A 25,985-nucleotide genomic window follows, 5' to 3' on the forward strand; every position below is an offset into this window, starting at 1 on the left:
TTTGTGTTTGGTTTCTTATGAATATCACGTTTAATCGAGGTGTTCAAGTAAAATATATAAACTAGTTTATAAAGCTATTTATATATTACGCTTAATTTCTTGGTAGATTCTTTATTTTTATGTTAGTCTAGTCAATGAAGCCTCAGGATGATTTTGACAATGACAACATTATATATTTTTAATTATAATTGGGTCACATTCACCATAGACTTTATCATTGACTCATTCCTCTAGCAAAAATTAATTTTGCCACTTTCTACCCCACACGTTTATTTTTGTGAGTTTAAATGATAATTAATAATAAAGTCAACTTCAGACCTTCACATCAGTGTTAAATATTATTTATGAGTATATATTTATAACCAAGTTTTTGTTAATATCATTTAGCCACGAAAATGAATCAACAAAAAAGTAGTACTACTTGTTTGATTCCAATAACTCCCGAAATTATTCGATGGAGTTACGACGTTTTTCTAAGTTTCAGAGGTAAAGATGTACGTAAAACTTTTGTTGATCATCTCTACGTTGCACTTCAACAAAAAGGGATCAACACATTCAAAGATGACGATAAGTTAGAGAAAGGTGATTCTATTTCACCAGGACTTGCGAGAGCAATTGAAGAATCGCGCATAGCTTTGATTATTTTCTCAAAGAACTATGCTGAATCGTCGTGGTGTTTGGATGAAGTAGTGAAGATCATGGAATGTAAGAAGGTGAAAAAACAAATTGTTATTCCGATTTTCTACGATGTAGATCCATCAACGGTAAGAAAACAAAAATCGAGCTTTGAAGAAGCTTTTAACAAGTATGAAGATTGTATCAAGGTGCAAAAATGGAGAGGAGCACTAGAGGAAGCAGCTAATTTATCTGGTTGGGATTTGCCAAATACTTCCAATGCGTAAGTATTTATCAGATCAATTTGTACGCAATTCAATTATTTCTCTTTTGATAATTGCTATCTTTTGACGCGTGTAAATATCGAATAATTACTTAATCGAAGAGTGTGTTTGGTAATATATGAAAGGAAAATATTTTTTTATCAATTTATGCATAATTCAATTATTTCTTGAATACTTGCTAGTTGACACATATTTGAACATCAAATAATTTTCTTTGAATACTTTCTACTTTCTATGCAAATATGGACCGTTTAGTTATTTTCAGATCCATTCAAAGAATTTTTTTTAAGAAAAAATAAAAAACAATGGAACTAATGAGTTGAATCTGAATAATTACGATTCAGATCTAAAAATCAAACGTATTTAATAAGCTGAATTTGAGTGATTAAGATTCAGTTTATTAAGTGCAAACAAATGAGGTTTTAGCTCACGAGGAATTTCCCCCCTTTAAATTGGGATTTGGGGGTAGGAAAACGAGGGGTAATTGCGATATGAGGAATAAAGTTTAGGTATCTAATTAACTGAGCTACTAAAATGAGGGTATTTTTATTTTGTTTTTAATAGTTTAGGATGTTTTTCTATTTGAATTATTCTAACCCCTTAACTCTTAAGTCCTTGACCGTAATTAGCTAGGCTAAAAGTTACCAAATTGCAGGGAAAAAGTAGTCCAAATATATGTTCAAACTTTCACATATTCCTACCACAATAAAAACACTGTGGCCTAACAGTCAATGAAGCGGATGAGATTTCGGATTCAGAGATAAAAACATTGTTAACTGGCTCAGATACCACGGTTATACTAAAATTAGTGACTAAAGCATGCAAAATAAAATCATTGATATTCTTTTTGTGGCATGCAGGCATGAAGCTATAGTGATAAAGCAAATTGTGGAAGATATAATGGCTAGATTGTGTGGTCAGAGACACACGAAAAACGCTGAAAATCTTGTTGGAATCGAGTCACGTATGCACAAAGTGTATAAAATGCTTGGCATGGGGTCTGGTGGAGTTCGTTTCGTTGGAATATTTGGAATGAGTGGAGTTGGGAAGACAACTCTAGCTAGAGTCATTTATGAGAATATTCGGAGTCATTTTGAAGGTTCGTGTTTTCTTCATGAAGTTAGAGATCGTTCTGCAAAACAAGGCGTAGAGCATTTGCAAGCCATACTTCTTTCTGAGATACTTTTGATGAAAGATGTAAACATCAACAATTTATACGAAGGAGTCAATATGCAGATACAAAGATTACAGCACAAAAAGGTTCTTCTTGTTCTTGATGATGTTGATCACGTAGATCAGTTAGATGTTTTAGCGAGGAAACGTGAATGGTTTGGTCATGGAAGTAGAGTTATCATAACAACTCAAGATAAGCACTTGCTTGTTGAACATGAGGTAGAAAAGATATACAGAATGACAACGTTAAATGAATACGAAAGTTTGCAGCTCTTTAAGCTATATGCCTTTAAGAAAAACCGTCTTATGGATGAATTTAGGGATGTTTCAGCTCAAATTATAAGGCATTGTGATGGACTCCCGTTGGCTCTGAAAGTCCTCGGAAGTTTCTTGTATGGAAGAGATTTGGATGAATGGACGAGTGAAGTGGAACGATTGAAACAAATCCCAGAAGGTGAAATTGTGAAGAAACTCGAATTAAGTTTCAATGGACTAAACAGAATTGAACAAAAGATATTACTAGATATTGTGTGTTTCTTTATAGGAAAGAAGAAAGAATCAGTTACAAGAATATTAGAGAGTTTCAACTTTAGTCCTGTTATTGGCATAAAAGTTCTCATGGAGAAATCTCTGATTACTGTTTCACAAGGTCGAATTCTGGTGCATCAATTGATACAAGAAATGTGTTGGTATATTATCCGTCAAGAAGCTTCCGATGATCCAACAAGATATAGTAGGTTGTGGTTACCTGATCATATTTCTAATGTACTTACTGGAGATTTGGTAAGTATTTGCACAAAGCCACAAATGATCATTTCTAATTAGTTAGCTTTTGAACATTTTTATATAAATATCCATTTTTTTCGTACAGGGCAGTGAAAAGATTGAAGGCATATCACTGAACTTGGCTTTTGCACAAGAAGTGAATGTCAGCAGCGCGGCATTCAGACAAATGAGCAGACTAAGGTTTCTCAGTATCCAGAACAAAAATGTTCATCGGGGCCCTAATTTCCTTCCTGGTGAGTTGAGGTGGTTCAATTGGCACGCGTATCCATCAAGAAGTCTGCCTGTTAGTTTTCAGGGCGAAAAGCTTGTTGGTTTGAAGTTGAAAGATAGTCGAATCATACAACTTTGGCAAGGCTCCAAGGTTATGTATTGTTCCTTTTTCTAACATTTCACATAACGATGGAGTATATTCGTCAGCATTAAAACTAACTTATTGCATTATGAGTTATGACAGATTCTAGGAAAATTGAAATACATCAACCTTAGTGAGTCACGGAAGCTAGTAAGGACCCCGGATTTTTCAGGTATCCCTAATCTTGAAAGGCTGGTTCTTGAACGATGTGTAAATTTGGTAGAAATCAATTTTTCTGTTAGAGATCTCAGAAGGCTAGTCTTGTTGAATCTGAAGAACTGTAGCAATTTAAAGACCCTACCGAAGATCATTCAATTGGAAAGTCTTAAGGTTTTGATTCTATCAGGCTGCTTAAAACTCAAAAAGTTGTCGGAAATAAAAGAAGAAATGAATCGTTTGTCACAAGTGTACTTGGAAGGAACTGGTTTGAGAGAACTACCCGAATCAATTGACAACTTTTCAGGAGTAAAATTGATAAATCTAAGTAACTGCAAGTATCTTGAGAATCTTCCAAGCAGTATTTTTAAATTGAAGTCTCTAAGAACACTGGATCTATCCGGATGTTCAAGACTCGAAAAATTATCAGATGATTTGGGACTTTTAGACGGTTTAGAGGAGCTCCATTGTGATGACACAGCCATCCGAACAATGCCTTCCACTATCTCTCAGCTAAAGAACCTTAAGCACTTATCTCTCCGGGGATGTAAAAATGCTTTGGGTTTACAAGTATGGAGTTCACTCTTTTTGTCGCGACTATTTAGGAAAGACCACAACTCTATCGGTCTGGTTTTTCCTAATTTATCAGGTCTTTGCTCATTGACAAAGCTGGACATAAGTGACTGCAATATTTCAGACGGAGGAATCCTATCTAATCTTGGGTTCTTGCCATCTTTGGAGGAAGTGAATCTCGGAAAGAATAACTTTGTTGGTATTCCATCTGCAAGCATCAATGGTCTAACTCGACTAAAAGTTGTTGAATTGGTTGGTTGTAAGAGGCTCGAGATTTTTCCAGAGCTTCCTTCAAGTATAGAAGAGGTGTATGCCGATGAATGTACATCACTGAGGAGTATTGGCATTGATCAATTAACCAAATATCCAATGTTGTCTCGAGTTTCACTTACTCAATGTCACCAATTTGTCAAAAATGAACCTGATGTTGCTATTATTGATTCACTGTGGAATCACATGCTCAAGGTAAGTAAATAGCTCTTTATATATGTACACGTTCGTTAACTCAAGAATCTATAACATATTTTGCATGATATAGGGACTATCGATGGTGGATGATGAATTCAGTATATGTATCCCTGGATCTGAAGTTCCTGACTGGTTTATGTACAAGAACTTGGGTCCTTCATTATCAGTGAAGCTACCTAAAAATTGGTACACAAACAAATTCATGGGCTTTGCTCTTTGTGTTGTTTTTGACAGTTTCAAGGAACCTTCCTGTATGAATAATGCTTACCTTCAAAAAATCCCGGGATTTCTGGTCATGTTTAAGCTCGTAAGGCACGATGGAAAGACTGGGGTGTTTTTTAAAAGTATTGGCTCAGTAGGAAGTGAGGAATGTCCTGATTCAGGGCACACTCTACTGGCCTATGCATCATTTGATAATTTTTGGTCAATGTATGAGAAACATGTTTGCAATCCTAACGACTGGATTCAAATCGAGGTTTGTGAGACTGATGCAAATGTTGCAATCAAAGGTTGGGGGATGCATCTTCTGTACGAGAACGATATTATAAATGATGAGTTGATGATACAAAATGCCACCTCTCAAAATGGAAAGATGGGCTTGTTTCATGTAATATTTGATGGATCAAAGTATGTGAAAAGGAAACGACACGGACATAAATCATTTTCTAGGCTGCCACCAGATGATGAACCAGCTGGATATGTCAATTCATTTGGAGAAACAAGTAATGAAGATTTTGATGAAACATTATTTGGGAGAGGAATTACTGGGATTGTAGAAGCTCAACAAACAGTTACTATAAGTATGCCTGAATCAACCTTTAATTGGATGATGAGACCATCAGTACTTTTGAGTATGTAATTGTTTGAGTTATGTGACATTCTCTTTTTTAGTTAATCAGGGAAAAGAACGTCTTTCTATATTACTCTGAGGATCTATAGCTGCACAAATATTTATGATTTAGTTTAAATAAAAAAGGGAAATATTAAAAGACCTACCTAAGTTACAGAGATTGATAATTTTTTGCTCATTTATATGTCTTCCCTGGAGACCAAGAAAAAAGTTGTACCTAGCCAAAAAAAGAAAAAGAAGAAGAGAATAATATAACAAATGAACTCAAAAAAGAAGTCTACAATAGGAAGCTATTTTCTGTAAAATGTAGTAGAATTTTTATACTAAAGGTCTTTTCGTTGTCATATCAGCAAAATTTGTACTAACATCCTTTTCGAACTTCACTCTGGCTAAGTTTCCATGAAATTCTACAGGATTATACTGCACCCTTTTCGAACTTCAATCCCTCTGGGGAATTGAAGCTCATACACACTCTTTGATGTCCTTCACTATCAAAATATGATTATTGCTTTCACGTACAACTACTAGTAAGTTACCAAAAAATAATACTACTATAGTAAGTAAGTACCCATGTTTTTCACCACCAGAGCATAAGGAACCATCAAACAACTTGAGAATTTTGGCGTGTTGCATACTGAAAAATAGGTTCTTTTACCTGTAGATAGAAAAGAAAACGGGAACAGAAAGATAATTATAAATATTTCCCAAATACTTCACTTCAGCTAGCCAGGATTCTTAACTAAGATTTTCTGGATAGACTGATGGATGTCATACCATGCTTGCTTTCCTACGACGTTTGTCCTGACTGGACCTGCTACAGACAATTTCGTACTCATCAGGTTGGTTTGGTTTTCCATTAATTCTTCCATTCTCCTTGCCAGGAATAAAACTCTCCCGAGAAGCTACAGGCTGCACAAACATAATATATAGTTATTTGTAACTTACTGTAGTCTGTTAGGTGATCAACTAATTAATTACTGAAGATTATTGAGGTAATCCACAAATAAACCAACCTCAGCTTTGCTTGATGGTGTGTTTTCATGCTCCTTTCTCTTGGAGACAGTCTGATCACTCATGACAGATCCATTCCGGTATGCATCAGCTTTTCCTCTAGTACGTGTGAGATCTGATCCAATAGAGTGGAGAGCACCACAAGTGGATAGATCTCTAAAGTTGTTGGCTAGTAGACATTAAGAAATATCAGATTTTGTGGTCTAATTTTATGATTAAGTATCAAAGTAACTTGACCAAGCGTTATCAAAATTCAGATGGTTAGAACTTAGAACCATACCTGATTCATGCATGTTGACATCCTGACCATTTATCGTAATTAAAGATAAGAATTAGAATAGTAGAAGTGAGAAACTGTTTAACATATATTTCATTCAAGACTATTACCATATTGTCTTTTGCTAAGACCTTCTTAACTTCAGCCAGCTTTTCTTCAGTTAGGTCAGACTGGATAACACGCTTCCCTGCAACGACAAAATCAGTCCATCATTGGCTAATTGGTACTATTAGTCTTTCTGCTCCACACAAAGCAGGAAATATGGTTTGCCAGAGGCCAGAGAGTACCTAGTCTGCGGTAGCTCTTAGCCTCAACGAATCCATCTTGTGTCATTTTATCAATGAGCTTCTTCACCACAGTTTGGTTGGCTTCTCCTTCTAGTTTACGTTGGAGCTTGGCAACACTTACATAGTTCATTGGAAGAGCATGAAACAAAGCCTGAAACAAGAGACTGTTCAGTTATCTTAACAAAGACAGTCTCTTGAATATAAAGGAGGAAGGGAGAAGGGGCAGTAGAAACTAAGAGCTGCATAATCACTTTATATGTACTACTTAATGTGAAGGAGAAGTCACGAGGTAAAGCACTTGAGTGACTCACAATCCCTGGTAGAGAACGAGGAATTGTAGGTGGGCAAAATCTACAAGACATATGTAATCCACATACAGCTAATAGATATGAACCAAATTAACTGAAGAGGATGGATAGATGACACGTAGATACTTTTAAGTTCAATTCAGAGGATATTAATCAGGTTTCACCTTCATGTACATGTAATCTTCACCCTTGCCACGCTGAGATCCGTTGCCATTTTGATTTTGTTGGCCCTCTATTTCTTCTTTCACAACATCAAACTCATAGTCGAATTTCTGCATTTGAGGAATATGATTGTAGGTGATGGAAAAGGATATATTATGATTCAAGAGAGTAAACAAGTAGACAATAATGAATTAAGGAAAACAATAAGAAACCTTTTGCTTATTAATGATGTAAGTGTCTGTGCCAGCACTTAAAAGAATTCCTTCTTTAACAAGCTTTTCTGAGATATCTAAAATAAAAAAACAATAAAAAAGCAGATGAAGATACTTTGGACAGCTTAAAAACAGAAAGAATACATCATCTGATTATTTTATTTGGCACAAAAACTTTGAGAATTGGTACTAGGGTATGATATCACTGCTCTCCTCTAGAGAAGTTCAGGTTGAGAACACCATCATCTGGTTAAAGGGTCATTTCATTACCTTCAACCAAGGCCTGCAATCAGGATCCGATGTTAGGTGTAGTAATGGCTAGTAAATGATTGATAGGAAAACCAGCAGAAGTATCTTACCACTGAGATGTCTGGGAAATTTGAGAGAACGTCTGTCATTTCAACTCTGTCAAGGTGATATGTGTTGATCCAGTCCTTAACCCGGCTGAATTGTTGTTCATCTTCATTAGGATCTTGAGTATCATCTGAAAAACCAGTAAACCTATTAGAGTTCTTGATAACCTGGTTCAGCAAGAAAGTCGATAGTATCTGCTGCAAATAGAAGTACCTTCATCCTGAACATCTTGCTTATCTGTGAGAAAAAAGAACTTGTCTTTATAAATTGATGACATTAAAAAATACTGACAGAATGAAAACGCATGAACATCGTAGAGTAGAGCAATGTACAATACCAACTGGTGCAACTATATATTGATCTTCGTCAGAGTCACTGAGCTGAAATTGATGGATATTTAACAAAGTCAGTGCATGAACACACTTAAAAAGGATAGCGAACAAAGTCAAGCTTTGTAAAAATAATTGGGGCAAGGGGAACCAATATTTCACCTCACTATCAGATGCACTGTCATCTTTCTCGACAGAATCAGCTCCCAAGCTCATAACATCATCTTGATTGCCATCATTCTCATCCTCACAAGGATCAAGCACGCTCTTAACCTGTGGAAGAAAGATATCAGTGTGAACTTGTTGACTACTGAAAAGGAAACTAGTTATATTCATTTCCTGTCTCTGGCCCACACCTTCAGAGCCAACACGAAATGCTTGCTGTTGACATTTCCGACCTCCAATTTCAGAGGATTTTTCATCCATGGATTTAGAGCCTCCTCGTCAGTGCAGCCTCTAAAGAAAGGAGGTTCATAATCAGCAGGCTGCACAACCAGCAATTCTGTTACAAAAGATTAATTTGACTAAAATATGACAAGCTGGGTGATTTTTGAAGAAAAATGATATTAAAAAGGTGAAGTGGAAACAAGTAAAGCTTGGAAAATTCTATGAAATGCATTTGATATGACTAAGCAGTGTTTTCAGTGCATGAGTAGCCCAAGAACCATTTATCGGCACAACTACAGGAATCAATTTGGGGCTCAAACTCAAAAATTAACGTAAGCTACAAAATTACAGAAGTGAGATGACTTCTAAGGAGAAACCTTATTTTCTGAATGTCAAAAAGGGATGATTACAATTGCAGCTTCTTAAAGGCAATGTGCTTACAGATGCCAATATATAATTTGCATGCTACAATATATGGAAGTTTAACATTCCCCCGAAACTCAAACATTGAGAGGCAAGCTAAAAGAGGAAAAGGGAAATAAAAAGAAAAACAGAACAAGCAAAATTGAGAAAAGGGCATACCGTGATATCATCATGATAAAGAAGCTTCATCAGTATAGTTCGCTGAGAAAAAACCAAGAGAAACAAACCTTAGCAACCAGATGATAGGAGACAATTGTCAACATTAATGAACAACGAAGCGATGCTTTTTAGGAAAATTAGAAAGTTTTACCTCTTCTGGCATCTTATCAAGAGTTCTCATCAACTGAATCAGTGTACGAACCATTTTACAAGCAGAACTCCTGAAATATACTTCCCTCTCAACTCAAAAGGTTCATGTAATCCAAAAAACAACCAGCATGAGACTGATAAAGTAAAAAATCCTTAGACCAATAGTTACCTCATTTGATTGGGTGTTATTTCAGTGTTTGAGTTACACTTGAATGTTCCCCCTTTCTTCATCCCAATACGATTGACATTCATTGACACTTCTTCAGAGTCGGAACTTGAATAACTGAAAGAGACTGCAAGTAGAAAACTAAGTGTATAAGCTATTGTCACAAGCCAGACTACTGAAAGTATCAGCTCTTCTTTTAGCAATTTCTTTGTCTCAGGCAACACAGATATGGTCTAGATAGTAATCTAGTCAGTTTCAGATGTGATTAGCCAGTGTAATTATGATACTAAAATCAATTTGAAGTCATCACTGAACCAACTTATCTTAACTCTTCTTACATGCATATTCCTCAATCATTGGTCCATCAACTGCTTCGCACACACAGAACAGAAGTGTTTTCAGATATTTCTTCTGTAATGCATCATAAACACCTACGAACACAGAAGAAAGTAGCGTTAAGGAAAGTGGCGGTAAGAAATGACAAGGAAGAATATAACTGTAAGGCTTAGTTTGAAAACTAGCAAAAAATCAACATACCTTTTTCCATCCAATCAATAAGTCTACGTGACTCTGCATCCATTGGCATTAGCTTCTTGATCTTCATCTCTGCTTGTGATATAAGTATCCAGTAAATTAATTTGAAATACTGAAACAGAAGATATTACAAAAAACAAAAAAATAAATGAGAAAGGTTACCTAAGGCTGGAACAGATTTATCACTGAAATATTTCTCAGGAAAGAGGCCTCTGATGTAACTAATGTTGAATATAGCAATACGCAGAAGGTTCCTTGTCTGTTTTTGAAAACCATGGAGAAAAAAGTGAATCCAGATAATTAGCTTGTAACACTTAATAACTGCATAAACAAGTTTCTATTTCCTGACAAACAACTTCAGCGATAGTAAACTGGAAAGTTTACAAAGTGACAGACAAAATATCTAGCTGTTCATTTGATTGTAACTAAACATCATGAGTTATTTCAGTAACTGGGATACGATAGCATTCAAAGAAGATAACGTCAGAAGCACCCAATTCATGGAGACTATGCAAATCGAGAAAACAGAAGAACTTAAACAACTTATACTTATTAGCTTCTTAGATCAGGCTCATTGATCTAGAACATATCCTACGCATCTCGTTTTTTAAAATACATAAAAACAGATTCACTCAACTATATAGAGCAAAAATACAAATCAACTATCTAGAGAAACAAGCAACATGAGTCAATCGGAAGTCAACATCTACAACCAGAGATTATACATTTACATTTGCCTCATACATCAGTTGAACGAAATAAAACTCAACATAGAAGAGGTTACAAGAGCCAGAAAACTCTAAAGAATGAACTCAAAATACACACACAACACAACTTAAATCACAACTGAGTATAAAAGAATCATTGATTAGCCTCCAGATTCGACTCACATGCTGTCAATAACCATAAAAATCGAAGTATTTAAAACATCAGAAAGTGATAAGAGAAAAAACTACACAACTCTCAAACAGTTCAACATAACGTGTTTCATACAAGCACTTTGCGCTATCAACGTTCACAAACTAAGTGCTATCAACGTTCACAAACTCGTCAAAAACGTAAAAAAACTGATCGACGCTAAATTGAACAGAGCAAAAAACACAGCTCTAGTAACGTAATCAAAAAGCAAATATGAGATCGATCATTTACCAGAAGGAGTGAATCCTGCTCAGTAATCTCCGATTCCTTCAATTTCTGTGCCACAACCTAAAAAAAACAGAGAATGAACGCGAGAGTTAAGCAATAGGTGAAGTATAACAAGTTATTCAACGAATTCAAAGAGCGAGTTGAGATGGAAAAAGCTGTTGCTCACCATTGTTGACAGAGAGAAACGAGATTCAAGCGATTTGGAGAAATTTGAAGAGAACAATGCTTTTCAGAAAGCTTTTGCTCAGCAAATGAAGAAGATGGCGGGGAGTACAGTGAGAGTGAGTTTATATAGTCGGAGAAAAGTGACCACGGTTAAATGGGAATTAACTATGGTTAACTGAGGAATGCGGAATGCGTGATCCAGTGGCTTGTTGAGTAATTTTGGAGAAAGGCAGGGGTTTTTGGTCAGTAAGATGTGTTGCTAATGTTTTGACGTTTAAGCCTCCCTAATTTTACTTGAACCAATTTGTTTAAGTTGTAATTTTGTTTCATCAACTTTTTTTTAAACTATAGTTTTAACTTTATTTTAATTATTTGATAGTGAACTAAGTTCATGGATCACAGGAATTTGAAATTTTGAATCAACCTTCGCAATCATTCATTATAAACAGACGCGTATTTAGAATTTTAAAAAAATGAGTGCACTATACGAAAAGATGAATATAATATATAAATTTGATTGATTTTATCATTTGAACTTGTTATATATTAGAAATTTATATCACTATCTAGAGAGAGGTGCACCCAATCATGATCGTATTGTATAATATTTTGAATGTGGTCCATATATCTAGAATTAAGTATTTTAAAGAAATTATAATATTATTTTACATGACTCAAGAGGAAAGTACAAATTGACCTAAATTTAGTGACTCCTTATAAATACACCCTTGATTATAAAATATGAGCAATAAATTTGATATAAAACAAGAAGATAAATATCATGACATTTAGCAAATTTTAAATAAATGTATGTATATTTTATTCAATATTAAGTAAAATTCCAGATCATTAAGTGTTACGTGAATAATGTACGTAATTTTTTCTAATTCTAAATTTATATTTAATTTAGATTATTTTTGGACGGAAGTGTAATACAGTGAAGGCTATCATAATAAAATAAATTATCAAAATTTAAATTACAGTATGAAGTTTTAGAATGTCAAACTAAACTTTAGACTAAACAAATAAAGTTTGAGACTGTCAAGTCAACTTCAAATTTATATATTAATATATATAAAGTAGGCTTATTTAAGTAATATATGTTAATTTTAAAATAACTAAACTTATAAAAAATTATATATCACTTAAATAGCAATTTGCGGTCCACAATTGACTCAAGGCCCAAACATAGTCTAAGATAAGAGAATATATCCTTGAAGAAACTCTTTTCAATTTTTGTCCAAACAAAAAGAAATTTAAAAGATGATGATAATAATAATAATAATAATAGCATAATTAGTATAATTTCATGAACGATGTTTGAAAAAAATAAAATTTATGAAAATTTTATCACTATTTCGTAAAGATAGAGAAATTATTTTCGAAAAATATCGACACAAGTACAACTATATCAGATATAAACAAAAAATATAGCAATTACAAGAAAATAATGTAAAATCCACCACAAGAGACTAAGAAGCGACAAAAATAATATATTAATATAGTAATTGAAATATAACAAACAACCTATTAAGATAGATTATTGAAAAAAAAGTTTTTACAAAAGCTATTTTTGAAAAACTGAAAATAAACATGTCCATAAGGTTTATAATGAATTTACACGTTGAAAACCTTTTATTTTTTTTCAAAAAAAAAAAAGATTTGAAAAGGTTTTTCAAATGAACTTTTCAACACTTCTCTTTCTAAAAAAAAAATGCATATAAAACTATAATAACTATCCATTTTGATGTTTAAGTACTTTATCTTTTTATATTTTGGTAGGAAATATTAGTAAAAATAATATTTATTATAGTTCATGTATTGCGTTACACTTTAAGAAAGACTAAATAATGCATTTGAGTAAATATTGACTTATTAAATTCTTTTTAAAATTAAAAAAACATTGTAAATTAGCTCTATAATAGTAAAAAATTACGCTCCAGTAAACTTCTCAATCACTTGACTATTTATTTTATTATTTAAAAATATCATTTATTTTTCAAATTTATTGGTTAAAAGATTCGTATCAAACTCTTTCTCGTTATATTTTTTTCTATGTTTCTTCAAGTAGATGATATATTATTATTTAAATAAATGTCATTTGTCTTGTTTATTAAATTCTTAAAGGTTTAGATTATATAAACTTTAATAAGTATATTGACCATGACCACAATTAGATGGATAAGTTTTGATTTGAAATGCACAATCTAACTTGGTGACCAAAATATAATTTCCCAATATTATTCCCCAAAAATCATAGAGTTTTTTCCAAATTTATCCACTTATTTGTGATTGTTAAATTAATATAATTTATTTTTTAATCTTTTAAAAAGTATATAGGACTAATGGAGTAATAATCCAAATATGTACTTAGAAAAAATAAGGAGAGTTCGTAGGTTGAAACTTGAATTTATCAATAATCTTTTAAATTCATCATTAAATTTTATTTGCATTTTTGAACTATAACAATATAGAATAAAATATTTATATATGAGACTTTGATAATTTATTTTTTAAAAAAATATAAACAAATAACGTGAGCTATGAAATACTTATTAAGTAAAAAATTGTCTTCCTTATTTTCACTTTTGGTATTACATTTCTGTAGATACGATGTTATTTTTTATATTGCATCCGCATCGACACGATGTGAATGTAGATCTACTATTCGTACTCGATGGTTAACCAACTTTGTATTTTGAGACAAAATTGACGGAGAAATTCAAAATTTTAGAAAATTCAAACAAAAGCTTTAATATGAAGAAAATGAAATTACCTTATATATAGAAATTTTATGTCACTCTATTTTCTTTTATTCCTTTCGAGTTTCTCCTCTTGATCGATATTTTTCTCTTTAAAATTTTTCACATAGTATCTCATAATTTAAATTTTCTTAACTGAATTCTCGTACTCCTATCCATACCTAGACTTGTATACATACCTTGCTCTATATCCCTGAATTTACAATTTTAAATCACAATTGATCCAACCTCTAGATCTACACATGCATCAGGAACCCAAACCCGCATCCACACTACTTGAGGAAAAAAATTACTCTCATACTTACCCCATTCCTATAAAGCATTTCCATATCACTAATCATCAAACCTTCTCAATTAAAAGGGAAGGTATCCTGCGAAGGGATTAGGATGAACACTCTACCGCATAGTAAAATGAATTTAAGACTATTAAAATAAAAATTACGTACAACAATAATTCTATATTTGATGTAACATCTTTTTAAAGATATACTCCAATCTCATGAGACTGACCTTTAGAGTCGTTTGGTTGGAAACTAGTTGTTCCAATATTAACTATCATGAAACTTATTTCACCCTGTATGAGATAACTTATCTCGTCACTATAATATAAATGGTGGGATGTTATCCCAAACATGTCAACCAAACAAGACGACAAACTTTTACCCAAACTATTATTTTTTAATCTCAAAACTATATATTTTTAATCTCACACCAAACAACCCCTTAAGATATTAGCTTTTACAATTTGGTTAGTGTGACTTAAAACTGACACCTCCAGAGAAATAGTAGCAGCAGATTCAAAAATTAACTCACAGAAAAACAAACAGAATGTGTGACAACTTGAACATGTTACATAAGTCTCTTTTGGTATAACCATCTTGTATCTCATACACACGCTAGCCTGACTAATTCGAATTCGCGCAATGAAAATAACATTCTATAATAATCTATTCATTCCTCAAACTCGAAACTTCACTAGCTAAAATAACACAAGAAATGCAAGAGGACTGCATTCCGAAAACAAACAACCTACTTACGAGGGACAATATGTACTTACGGCCTCTGCGATAAGCAAGTGAATAGTTGCAAATCAGATGAGCAAAGGCACATACAGATACAAACATAGCTGCAACATATACTAGCAATTCAACAGAGTAAATAATTCACTTGAAAACACTCAATTGAATCTCAAAAGTGTGCAAAACTGCACACAAACTATATATTAAAAACTTGTTCCAATGAACATAAACAGAGAAAGATTAATAAATCTTTCATTAAAACAGAATTAACATCCTCCTCACAGAAGTAAACTAATTAAACTTTCTCCCTATTTTACACCCCCATTTCAGTTTACCTGAACAAAATCAATGGTATCACATCAGATTTCCAACTACACTACTCGATAATCAGTCCACAAATGTATCGTCTTCTTCATCAGAAAATCGCGCTATCACCTTCCCATCTGCAGAGATTATAACCAAATCATGATTATTCACCATTAAATTAGCTTACAAAGTTCAGTGATGAATGTTTTGTGTTTACCTTAGCAACAATCTATTGATCATCAGGCACTTTGTACATATCAGCTGTTATTTCTGTCAACCATAAACCTGGAAATATCATCTGCAAAAGGGATCAATGGAACAGTAAAATGATCAAAATCTAAAATTAGCAAGGAAAATTTGATCTTTAATTGATTCTGATTAGCAATAATCAAGAGATTAGAAGAGAAAAAAATGGCTTACATCTAAATTCTTTTGAACCAATCTGGGTCGTTTCTTGGGACGACGAGGGGGTCGATGTCCGGCCATGGCCATGAAATCTTCATCGATTTCTCGTCGGGAAAGAGGAACGGAAAACTTGACCTTTTGTTTCTTCTCGCCGACTGAAGCAGCTCCGGCAGATGGAGCATTTGTTCTGTTAGTATCAATCTTTAACCCACCTTTCGATCCACCACCATTTCCACCGGCAACAGCACCGGCGCCGGCGACGAATCCATTAGGCTCCTTACAAGCAGCTCGGCGAGTCCTTAAGTTCCATGGACGAGATAAATCAGCAGCAGCGTCAGATGCAGCTCCAGTCATAGTTGTCGCCGGTGCCGGCGACGGCGACGGAAACTTCTTGGGTTGTTCATCCATACCTTCTTTGAAGATTGTTTCTTTCATCTTATCAGCTTCTGTTAAGAGATCAAACATCAGTTTCTCTCTAACAGCTCCGATTCCGTCACCATCATCCTCTTTTCCCGGCGACCTGAATTTCCGGGTAAAACGATCGTTTGATCCACGTCGGTTCACCATTTCAATCTCCATCTCCATCCTACGTCCGATCGACTCAGACCCATTTGACCTCCGATGAACAGAAGAGATTTCTCCATTAGATTCCACCTTCGCACACCTCAAATGCCTCTGGTTCCCCCACTTCAACCCATAAGGTAAGGTAAAATTGTGCAGAGGTTTCGATCTTTCTGGTCCCATAGTCATCAAACACTCGATCCAAATGTCTAAACAAACCCAAAATCCCAAAATTTCTCCCCCTCGTTAAACAAGCACAGACCACTCAAATTTCCTTCCTTTTTCACTTTAATTTCAAGATTTTGTGAAGAAAAACTTGAGAGAAGAAGAACTGAAAAGGGGGTTTCATAAAATTGTTAATATTTCAAAGCTTTTTGCCATTTTTCTTCACATTTATGTTGGATTAGTTTACGTATAGAGTGTGTATATATATATATATATGAGGTAGCCAGAGAGAGAAGGGGCGGTTTTAACGTTTGGGTTCAGAACAGAGTAGGTGCTAAAGGGTGCACGGTGGATTGAGGGTTCCTCAAAATATATTTCATTTTTATCTTAATAATAATAATAATATCTTATTTCTCACCAATTTATTTTTTATAAAACTTTTTTTTTAATGAATTGTTGTGGAATTTTTGTGACTAGTAGGGTAGAAAATAAATTTTTGAAATAAAATTTGTGTATCACGAGATTCATTTTTGGAATTTTATTTTACGGGTTCAAACTCGTGATCTTTAACGGTCATATGCTTAAATTTGAGGAAATATATTTTCTATTAATATTTTAGATATATGCACAAACGGTCACATGTTTGGATTTGATGATAAAGAGCTAAATTGTTATACAAAGTTAGTTCTCTTTGTTAACGAAATTATAAGAGGGCATATATGTAATTTCAATTAAGGTAATTCAATTGATTTACCTTGTTACACGACTCAATTTATAATGATTTGATTCATTCGGTAAATATATTGACCGAAGATTTTATGTAATACGCACTAGCAATCACATGTTTGATTTTTTTTTTTTGTAAGCAGTGAAAAATTATCATAATAGCCGAATAATTATACCCAATTAAGCACTTTAGATATTTAAGTCATTTCATTCGCTCTAATGTTGGGTATATAGTAAGAGTTAACAGGAAATGGAGAAAGATGAAAGTAGGAATCGGAAAAGAGTCTCTTATGTTTTAGTAAAAGACATTTCTCCCTTATTGATGGTGGAAAGAAAAAATTGAAGTGTTTAAATAGAGAAGCACTTCTACTAGTTATTAAAAGGATTGGAAAGAGGGACATCCCCTCGCACCGTCGCTACGAGGAGGATATATTTCAATTCAAATCTCGAATATTAAAGCTGAATAATTTTCTTAATGGGATACTGTGCATTCAGTGAGCTCGATTCTGCTTCCTTTCTATTTCATACAACTGTTACAAATTTTGATATGTTTTCTGTTAATTAATTTTTGATTTTCACTGCGTGATTTAAACTTGAAATTTATTGTGTTTGGAAAATTTGTAATTAGTAGTATTGGTTTAGAAGACATATTGCATAAGATTTAATTTTATATGTTTGGACAAAACAGAATCACTAGTTACAATAGTATAGAATCAAGCATTTGTAGTCATTGTCTACCTTTGACCCATCGTAAAAATTGTGCGCACTCATTCTATCGTACTCTATTCAAAAATAAGTGTAGAGGAGATTCAACTTTATTTTCTCATATAAACAGCAAATATGATCATATGTTTGTATATAAAGTCTGATCATTCTCTTATTAATCAACAATTCTTTTATATTGCTAAGTCGGACAATAAATCTGTCTATAACTAATTATCATAAAATAGTCGTTGCTCAACTTTGTATTCTTACGCTTTAATCAACATTGTTACTGGACTCAATTCATAAATAATCTGAGATTGATCAAAAATCTATCAATAGGATTTAGGTTATATGTAGCTGTACAGTAACAATAACATATTTAAAATTGAGGATAAAAAACTCGATTGTTATACAATAATGACTCATGCTAATTAGTGATCTAAAATCAAATGTAAATCAGAGGCCTAACTTTTCATTATTTTTTTTATTTCCAAAATTCAAAATTATTTCTTTATTTTTAATTAAAAAAAACACTTAATTTTTCTAAAATATATTTTAATCTTATGGTCTTAAACATATAATGTGCAAATTAAATTTAAAAATTGATCCAAAAAAATAAATATTTTTTAATATTTCGAAACAAACTAAAAGAGACGAATAAATTTAAAAATAAAGTATATTCCTTTTTTGTTTAGAAAACTTATTATAATTTTGTTATTATTAAAAGATTGAATTCATCAAATTTTGAGACCTAAAACATATGCCTATTTTTTTTAAAATATTAAATCATTTCGATTTTTATACAAAGTCGCTTCTCTTTTTGAGAAAATTCTAAGATGGCATAGATTTGATTTCGATGAAATAAGCGATAATAATTTATTGATTCATATTGTTATTAGATCAACTCATAAATATAAGAAAATGTTGTCCCTAGAAACTAGATAATACACAATAACAATTGCATATTTAAATTTGAAGCTCAAAAGCTCGCAATCGCATGTTATATGTCCAATACTTAAAATTAAATAAAATATAATAGACTATAATAAATTATTTTTAATTCATTTATTACCAGATTACACTTGATATAAATTTTATTATTGCAAGGACTTGATCTAAAATTACACCAACCTCAAGGTCTGTGTATTACTGGATCTTAGAATAGAGCAATGAGTAATATTGATATTTTCAAAGATAGTATTTTTTTTTATATTTCTTATTTTAAAAAAACATTTAAATCATCATTTACAATTTTACCCTTGAATGTATCATTTTTTCGGGTTCATTCAAGGAAAAATTACATGAATTGGTACATTTTAATAAATAATTACTGATTTTAGTAATACTTTTTATTTATTATCATTTATAGTAATACTATGTTAATCTGCAATATGTATTAAAAGTGAACTATGTATGCAATATATATGAATTATATATGAATAATACTTGTTTTTTAAAATATATTATGTTTGTTTGGTAAAAATTTGACACATTGAATTATAAGTGTATTAAAATATGTGATAAATGAATTATCTATCATTAAAATTTATATTATATGTAAATAAAAAATTATTTTTTCTAGTTTAAATTAAACTTATATTATAAATGAATTAAAAGTGATCAAGTAAAAAAGAAATAATAAATAATTTTTTATTATAATATATATTTATGTAAGTTTCCCTTCATTTAATATATAAAGGATGTATATTGTTAGAGTTTTGACCAATTTTATTCGAATTAATTCATACAGATTTTCAAAATTTGATTAGAACTGTCAATATGTTTGATGGGCTTAGACCACATTGATGTTTTATTATATTTAAATGTTTTTAAGATACTAAATTTTTATTTAATTACTTATTGAATATTAAATGATAAATTTAAAAAATATTTTTTCTTCATACCGGAAACGCCCAGAATTTGTTATATATATAAAGAGAGGAGAAATGAAAAAAGTTGAAAGAAAACCATGTGGATCTCTTTATTTAGGATGATTATTTTTCTTTCCTATAGAAACCCAAAATTTATTATAGTTATAGTATATTTATAAAGAGAGGCCATTAAAAAACTCGGTTTTTATACAGATAATTTTGATAATTTATCTATATTTATTGGTTATATCAAAATTTTATTTTAATTAATTAAGTATATGTATGCTCAAATTTGTGTATTTATATAAAATCGAACGAATGGAGTAATAAGAGAATCGTTCATATGAAAATAAGGTAGTCAAGAATTGACATTGAACATGTTACAACGAGATATTGAAAGAAATTGTAGTTATGCTCGAACAATAAGCACCCAATTTCTAGCGAAGGGTTTTAGTTTTTTTTTTTCATTGAAGTTTGTGCACCATAGGATATATAGAAGAACAATGTTCTTTATCAAGAATTCGTCATATCCACCCACATCTCAAACACAAATTAGTTGAATAAGATATACTCTAACATCGATTTGATTTAAAATTTTCACAAGGATTCAAAATATTATGAAAAAATTCAGATAAACTCCTCGATTCTATCTGACTTGAGCTACGTTGGAGAAATATAGGCAAACAGAAAGAACACTACACACTGCACTTTCAGAAAGACAATGCCCAGAGAAAATTTTGTCTTTGTTATCAAGAAAAGAAGAAAGCAAAAGCAGCCAACTTACTTGACAAATATATATAAAATAAAAAATATCAAAATGTAACTGTGAAAAATTAATTCAGTGCAATCCAATAACATCAACAACTATGTTATAAACTTAAACCAATGAACATAAAACACAAAAAATTAGAATAAATAACAAAATTGCATATATTTCTTTTTTCTGTTATACAAGAAATTCAATAATTTCATCAAATTTCAAAACTATAGTTGTTCCATCATAATAAAATTTACCATACAAGATTCATCTTTTCTTCAAATCTACTGATCTTCAGGCACTTTGTATAAGTCAGCTGTAATTTCCGTTAACCATAACCCCGGAAATAGCGTCTGCAAAAAATACGATCAATTAAATAACATATTCAATATAATTTTACGAATAAATAAAAAATATTGTTGAAGAACGTATAATCATAATTTAATTCAAAACTAATTGTTATCTATACGAAACTTACGTCCAAATTTTTTTGAACCAATCTAGCTCGTTTTTTGGGTCTACGAGGGGGTCTATGTCCGATCATCGCCGTGAAATCTTCTTCGATCTCTTTTCGCGACAGGGAAACGGAATATTTCACCCTCTGTTTCTTCTCGCCGCTACAAGAAGCTCCGGCGATTACTCCACCGGAAAATTCACTTCGAAATCTTGAAGATTTGTTATTCTCCGTCTTTAATGGTGGCAAACAGTTCATTTCCTTCGATCCACCACTTCCGCCAGCTCCGGCGCCGGCGAGTACACCGTTCGGTTCGTTACAAGCCGCTCGCCGAGTCCTCAAGCTCCATGGTCTGGATAAGTCGCCGACGGCGGCTGCATCAGATACATCTACCTTCACATTCATCGTCATCGTCGCCGGCGCCGGCGACGGAGAATCTAATCCTTCCCTTAAAATCGCGTCTTTCATCTTATCAGTTTCCGTTTGAAGATCAATCATCAGTTTCTCTCTAACAGCTTCAATTCCCTCACCACTATCTCCGTTCACCGATCTGAATTTCGTCCGGTGCCGTTCCACCACCCCTGTTTCCCTACGCCGTCCGATCAATTCCGACCTTGACATTTCTTCATCGGAATCCTCCTTAACGCACCTTAAAAACTTCTGATTCCCCCACTTCAACCCACATGGCAAAGAAAAATTATGTAAAGGCTTCGATCTTTCAGGTCCCATCGCCATATAAACACCTTCAAATCTTCAATATCAGTTTAAAAACCATCAAAATCAAAACACCCACATGCTCAAAAAAACAAATCTCTCTTCCTTTTTCTCTTATTATTCTCTACTCTGCTCAACAACAAAGCAAATGGGATTCATATTCTTCAAAAAAAAATTCAAGATTTGAACTTTTTTCTTCTTTATGTGTTGTGTTAAGTTGAGTTAACGATGAAATCGCCGGCAATATAAAGTATATATACATATATATTATATATCGGTCACCAGAGAAGAAAGAGGGAGAGAGAAGAGGCGATTTTAACGTTCAGGTTCTGAAAAATTGTAGGTGTTAAAGTGCACGGTGGAGTGACGTCTGCAATTTTATATTTTGAGGGTTACAATAGTACGACGTCGTTTTATATATTTTTGTTTGTTTTTTTCGACTCGGTGGAATTATTAATTTCATCTCCGAACTATTGATAGCTATAGAAATATTCTTTTACTTACTAACTGAACTTATATATACCCTGATTATATATATTTTAAAAATTATTGAAATACATGTTTTATATTTCTCTTATTTCGAACAACCCCTTTTATTTCTAAAAACCTCTAAAATCTCTTAATTCTTTTGTGTCCGAGTTATATATTTATGTGCTTGAGCCAGTATTTAAAGTTTTTGAGCTACATACTATGTATCCCGTTTATCTTATAATGTATACGAGCTAATTTTTAATGTATCTGAGCTACATATTATGTATGCAGTCTATGTTATAATGTGTCCGAAATACTCTTTAATGTATCTGAGCTACATATTAATGTATTCGGTTTGTGTTACTTTTTAAGGAATTAATGTAATTACAAACTAAAGAGGGATAAATTGTAATTTTATATTAAAACGATGTAATTTCTGTAAAATCTACTATTAAATTACCGCAAAGTTTAAAAATGTTTCAATACTTTCGTGCAACATTTTTTTTAAAATACGATGATCCTATAATAGTTTGAAAGACCACTTGTTTTGTGTCATATGATAAATCAGATGTGTATTTATATTTAGTTAGACAAATAAATAAATATTTTTATAATTATCTATAATTTAAAAATGAAATTATTAATTACATCAAATTCAATAGTGTTTTTAATATTTTTTACTTCTATTTTTTTTATTGGAAAACTTGTAATCTTTGTTTTGCCAAATTGTTGTCCCACTAGGCTTATATATGCACCTAAATAAATGTTTTAAAAAAAACTATCGATAATTTGAAAATGAAATATATAATTTACCTTAAATTTATGGATATGTTTGATATTTTTCTTTCTTAAGGCAAATTTGGCAAATTTTTAATCTTTATTTTGCCAAATTGCAATCCCACTAGGCTATACACGAATTCTTTTTTCTTTGGGTTTTATGAAATTTGTATTTTTAATCGATCAATGATAACAAAATATTCAATTTGATCCTTGAAAAATTAGAGAAAATGATTCTTTGACATATGGGAGTAATGATTTCTTAATTATATCATAGATAACCTTACACATATATAATTATTGAAAAGAAACTTTAATCAATTTCCTTGATTAATCAATCATCACAAAAAAATATTTCAATTAAATAGATAAGAGTAAAATGTCTAAATAATTTTATATTTTATATGAATTTATATATAATTATACACTTCAATCAATATTCTATATTTCAAACTTTTTAAAAAATGCAAATCAAACATTATAATATCAAATTTATAAAATCAAAAATATCTTTTTTAATATGATATTCGATATCTATCGTACCATGTCCACTTATAATATTCTCGTACATGAATATTGCAATGGATCATAATTCATAGCTAATGAGACACATGTCTAAACTACTCAATTTAATATATGCCTTATTAATTCACATATTTTTTTTTAAATTAAATCATTAAAAGAAGGTTATATTAAAGTTTTGCTTAGTTAGTGTAAATACTAGTTATGGCCATTTTGTAATACATATTAATTTAAACTGTTTTTTATTTGTAGTTTATTTCGGAGATAAACAGAGCAGATTGTGTTGATCTGATCACTTTAGTGATTAATAAAAAGTTACTTAATTATCAAAAAATAATAACATTGTAACAATCATTACATTAAAATAGTCAAGTGTACGATATGAAAGAGGATTTATCATTTCCTAAATTAAATTACTTCAAATTTAAACAAGCAATTGTCTATTTATATAATAGATCAAATCACATGGCAATTAAAAATCATGCGATTAGTGAATACTAATTATAAAAAAATATGATTTCGAAAGGTCAAACTTTAATACTTTATGAAACGATTTGGAGACTAGCATGTCACAAGAGAGTAAATTGGACCTCTAAAAGCCAATATATTAAGCATAAAGTACAAAAACTCCAATAATTTGAGCGTTAATGACATTTTATCCAAAAAGTTGTTTTAATTATAATTATCTTTTATTTTTCAAAATTCGCGGATACATTATTTCTTGCCCCTAATACATAGTAAATAATACATAACTATAAATCAAAATATTCATACCAATTTAGGTTTGAAATAATTGAGTTTATATATCAACTATAAGTACACAAAAACAATTATAATCCATATTACCGAGGAGGATTGATGTATTAGGATTCTTCATATTAAGAGAGAAGGAGAAATGAGATTTTTATAATTAATTCAAATGATAGATATTTGTAAAGATTATATAATTTTAAGTCATGTAATTACATATTTTTCTCATATATTAATATATAAAAAATGAACATCATGAGACAATTCTGAGATATTATTAAAATATTTATGGAGTTATACAAAATTAAAACTTTTAGTAAAGTCACTTCAAGTTAGTTTTGTATTAATGAATTGACTCAACTTTTAGATAAATATTTATGTAGTATAGATGCTAAAGATCGACTTTAGCATTGATTTAAGATTGTATATAACATGAACAATATCAACTTATTTTTTAAAAACGTTTTTTTTCTAACAAAACTTTATTAATTAATACTATATAGTTGAATAATTTTTTAAAATATTTATTCATAGCTAACGAACTAACACATGGAAGCGACATTTTATTTAGAAACAAGTCATGAAAAAATTAGTTGCATGTGAACTAACGGTACAAAGATTATTAATGAAAGATTAATAATTTGAAACGGTTATTAATCGTACATTTAATCTACTACAATAATATTATTTAAACTTTTCATCTGAAACTGTTTTAAAAAATACACTATATATTTACGATCATACCCTTAGCTTATTCTATTTACCTTATGTTTAAATAACTAAAATAAAGTACCACATGCGCGTTTCAGAAATTGAATTGAATTAACAGAAATAATAAATGTGGAAACTTTAGTACTTCTCCGAGAAGAAATTTTGATTTTCTTTTAAATGATAGAAATTCTTAAATATTAATAATAAAATAAGATGTGTTTTTAGATAATTTTTTTAAAAAAAGAATTAAACCTAAATTCTTTAATCATTATTTAATAATGAGGTGATTGTTCCTTAGACACGATTTCTTCAACAGATTGCTTACCCAAAATGAAAACGACTTATAAAGTTTAGAATGTTTGAACGTTGAAGATAAAGAAAGTTAGAAAAACCTAATCCCTAGCCTCTTCTCTTATAAATAATAAAATAATATTTAACTACTAAATAAAATAAAATATATCATTAACTATTTATTTCTATAATTTAACGTGATGAAGATGGTTGTGAGAGTAAAGTTTAGTGATGTTAGTAGTTGGTGGTATTAATGGTTGTGACCGAAGAATGTAAATGGTGTTTGATAACGCGTTTGTGATAGCTGACACCAATATATATAATACTAGATAATTATGATGGTCGAGGTGGGTGATAGTAGAAACATTTGATCGCAATGGTGATAGATAACTAGTAATAGCGGTGAAGGTGGTAGTGAGAATGATGTTGGTCGTGGTCGTAGATATAATTATAATGATGGATGTGATAGGTATAGCAGCTAGCTACTATCTGTATGTTGATAGTGATCGTTATATTATGATTATGATGAAAGAGATGGTTGGTGATCACATTTGACGGTTGATGACGCTAATGTTGGTCGATAATGGTGGTGGTAATGGATAGAATTACTATGTTGAAGGTGAATAAATATAGTAACGACTAACCATAAAGATTGACAACTGTGATGATTAGTAATGATCGTGGTTAACGA

At 31.4% G+C, this 25,985-nt stretch overlaps 4 protein-coding genes across 6 annotated transcripts; 1 reads left to right on the plus strand and 3 right to left on the minus strand.

The window, feature by feature from the left end:
• The first annotated feature begins 322 nt into the window (after positions 1-322).
• Positions 323-5,330, plus strand: LOC101262610 (TMV resistance protein N-like). Its single transcript, XM_004237154.5, has 5 exons — positions 323-898; positions 1,760-2,855; positions 2,944-3,219; positions 3,313-4,404; positions 4,478-5,330. The coding sequence occupies exons 1-5, from the start codon at positions 396-398 to the stop codon at positions 5,264-5,266; spliced, it is 3,756 nt and encodes a 1,251-aa protein (XP_004237202.1). The 5' UTR covers positions 323-395; the 3' UTR covers positions 5,267-5,330.
• Positions 5,331-5,341: 11 nt separating this feature from the next.
• LOC101262302 (meiosis-specific protein ASY1) lies at positions 5,342-11,425 on the minus strand. Of its 3 annotated transcripts, XM_026030548.2 has the most exons (23): positions 11,329-11,425; positions 11,166-11,222; positions 10,179-10,275; positions 10,020-10,088; positions 9,812-9,913; positions 9,486-9,609; positions 9,318-9,387; positions 9,167-9,208; positions 8,554-8,682; positions 8,360-8,470; positions 8,206-8,248; positions 8,082-8,105; positions 7,874-7,998; positions 7,785-7,797; positions 7,515-7,591; positions 7,305-7,412; positions 6,833-6,983; positions 6,656-6,732; positions 6,549-6,570; positions 6,271-6,437; positions 6,032-6,166; positions 5,826-5,912; positions 5,342-5,474 (listed from the first exon to the last, which is right to left on the minus strand). In XM_026030548.2, exons 1-22 carry the CDS (start codon positions 11,329-11,331, stop codon positions 5,859-5,861), a joined length of 1,800 nt encoding a protein of 599 aa, XP_025886333.1. In that variant the 5' UTR covers positions 11,332-11,425; the 3' UTR covers positions 5,342-5,474; positions 5,826-5,858. The 3 variants fall into 3 exon arrangements, with proteins under 3 accessions (XP_025886333.1, XP_025886334.1, XP_025886332.1); XM_026030549.2 differs by lacking the exon at positions 5,342-5,474 and having other exon boundaries at positions 5,498-5,912; positions 9,821-9,913; XM_026030547.2 differs by lacking the exon at positions 5,342-5,474 and having other exon boundaries at positions 5,498-5,912.
• Positions 11,426-15,270: 3,845 nt separating this feature from the next.
• LOC101257950 (uncharacterized) lies at positions 15,271-16,900 on the minus strand. Its single transcript, XM_004236946.4, has 3 exons — positions 15,835-16,900; positions 15,632-15,712; positions 15,271-15,551 (listed from the first exon to the last, which is right to left on the minus strand). Exons 1-2 carry the CDS (start codon positions 16,567-16,569, stop codon positions 15,644-15,646), a joined length of 804 nt encoding a protein of 267 aa, XP_004236994.1. The 5' UTR covers positions 16,570-16,900; the 3' UTR covers positions 15,271-15,551; positions 15,632-15,643.
• A 3,853-nt stretch (positions 16,901-20,753) lies between these two features.
• On the minus strand, positions 20,754-22,325 carry LOC101260633 (uncharacterized). The gene is made up of 2 exons (XM_004236955.5): positions 21,083-22,325; positions 20,754-20,957 (listed from the first exon to the last, which is right to left on the minus strand). The coding sequence occupies exons 1-2, from the start codon at positions 21,791-21,793 to the stop codon at positions 20,889-20,891; spliced, it is 780 nt and encodes a 259-aa protein (XP_004237003.1). The 5' UTR covers positions 21,794-22,325; the 3' UTR covers positions 20,754-20,888.
• Positions 22,326-25,985: the final 3,660 nt, after the last annotated feature.

This window comes from Solanum lycopersicum, chromosome 4 (assembly GCF_036512215.1).
Source record: "Solanum lycopersicum chromosome 4, SLM_r2.1".
Taxonomy (NCBI): Eukaryota; Viridiplantae; Streptophyta; class Magnoliopsida; order Solanales; family Solanaceae; genus Solanum; species Solanum lycopersicum.

Excerpts from the sequence above, each read along its gene's own strand:
- LOC101262610 (XM_004237154.5), top strand. The coding sequence starts at position 396 with ATGAATCAACAAAAAAGTAGTACTACTTGTTTGATTCCAATAACTCCC. Across the intron at positions 2,856-2,943 it reads ATGTACTTACTGGAGATTTG|GGCAGTGAAAAGATTGAAGG; the intron begins GTAAGTATTTGC and ends TTTTTCGTACAG. Across the intron at positions 3,220-3,312 it reads AACTTTGGCAAGGCTCCAAG|ATTCTAGGAAAATTGAAATA; the intron begins GTTATGTATTGT and ends GAGTTATGACAG.
- LOC101262302 (XM_026030548.2), bottom strand. Across the intron at positions 8,683-9,166 it reads TTTATCATGATGATATCACG|CCTGCTGATTATGAACCTCC; the intron begins GTATGCCCTTTT and ends CTGGTTGTGCAG. Across the intron at positions 8,249-8,359 it reads ACAGTGCATCTGATAGTGAG|CTCAGTGACTCTGACGAAGA; the intron begins GTGAAATATTGG and ends CATCAATTTCAG.
- LOC101257950 (XM_004236946.4), bottom strand. The coding sequence starts at position 16,569 with ATGACTATGGGACCAGAAAGATCGAAACCTCTGCACAATTTTACCTTA. Across the intron at positions 15,713-15,834 it reads TGGTTCAAAAGAATTTAGAT|ATGATATTTCCAGGTTTATG; the intron begins GTAAGCCATTTT and ends TCCCTTTTGCAG.
- LOC101260633 (XM_004236955.5), bottom strand. The coding sequence starts at position 21,793 with ATGGCGATGGGACCTGAAAGATCGAAGCCTTTACATAATTTTTCTTTG. Across the intron at positions 20,958-21,082 it reads TGGTTCAAAAAAATTTGGAC|ACGCTATTTCCGGGGTTATG; the intron begins GTAAGTTTCGTA and ends TATTTTTTGCAG.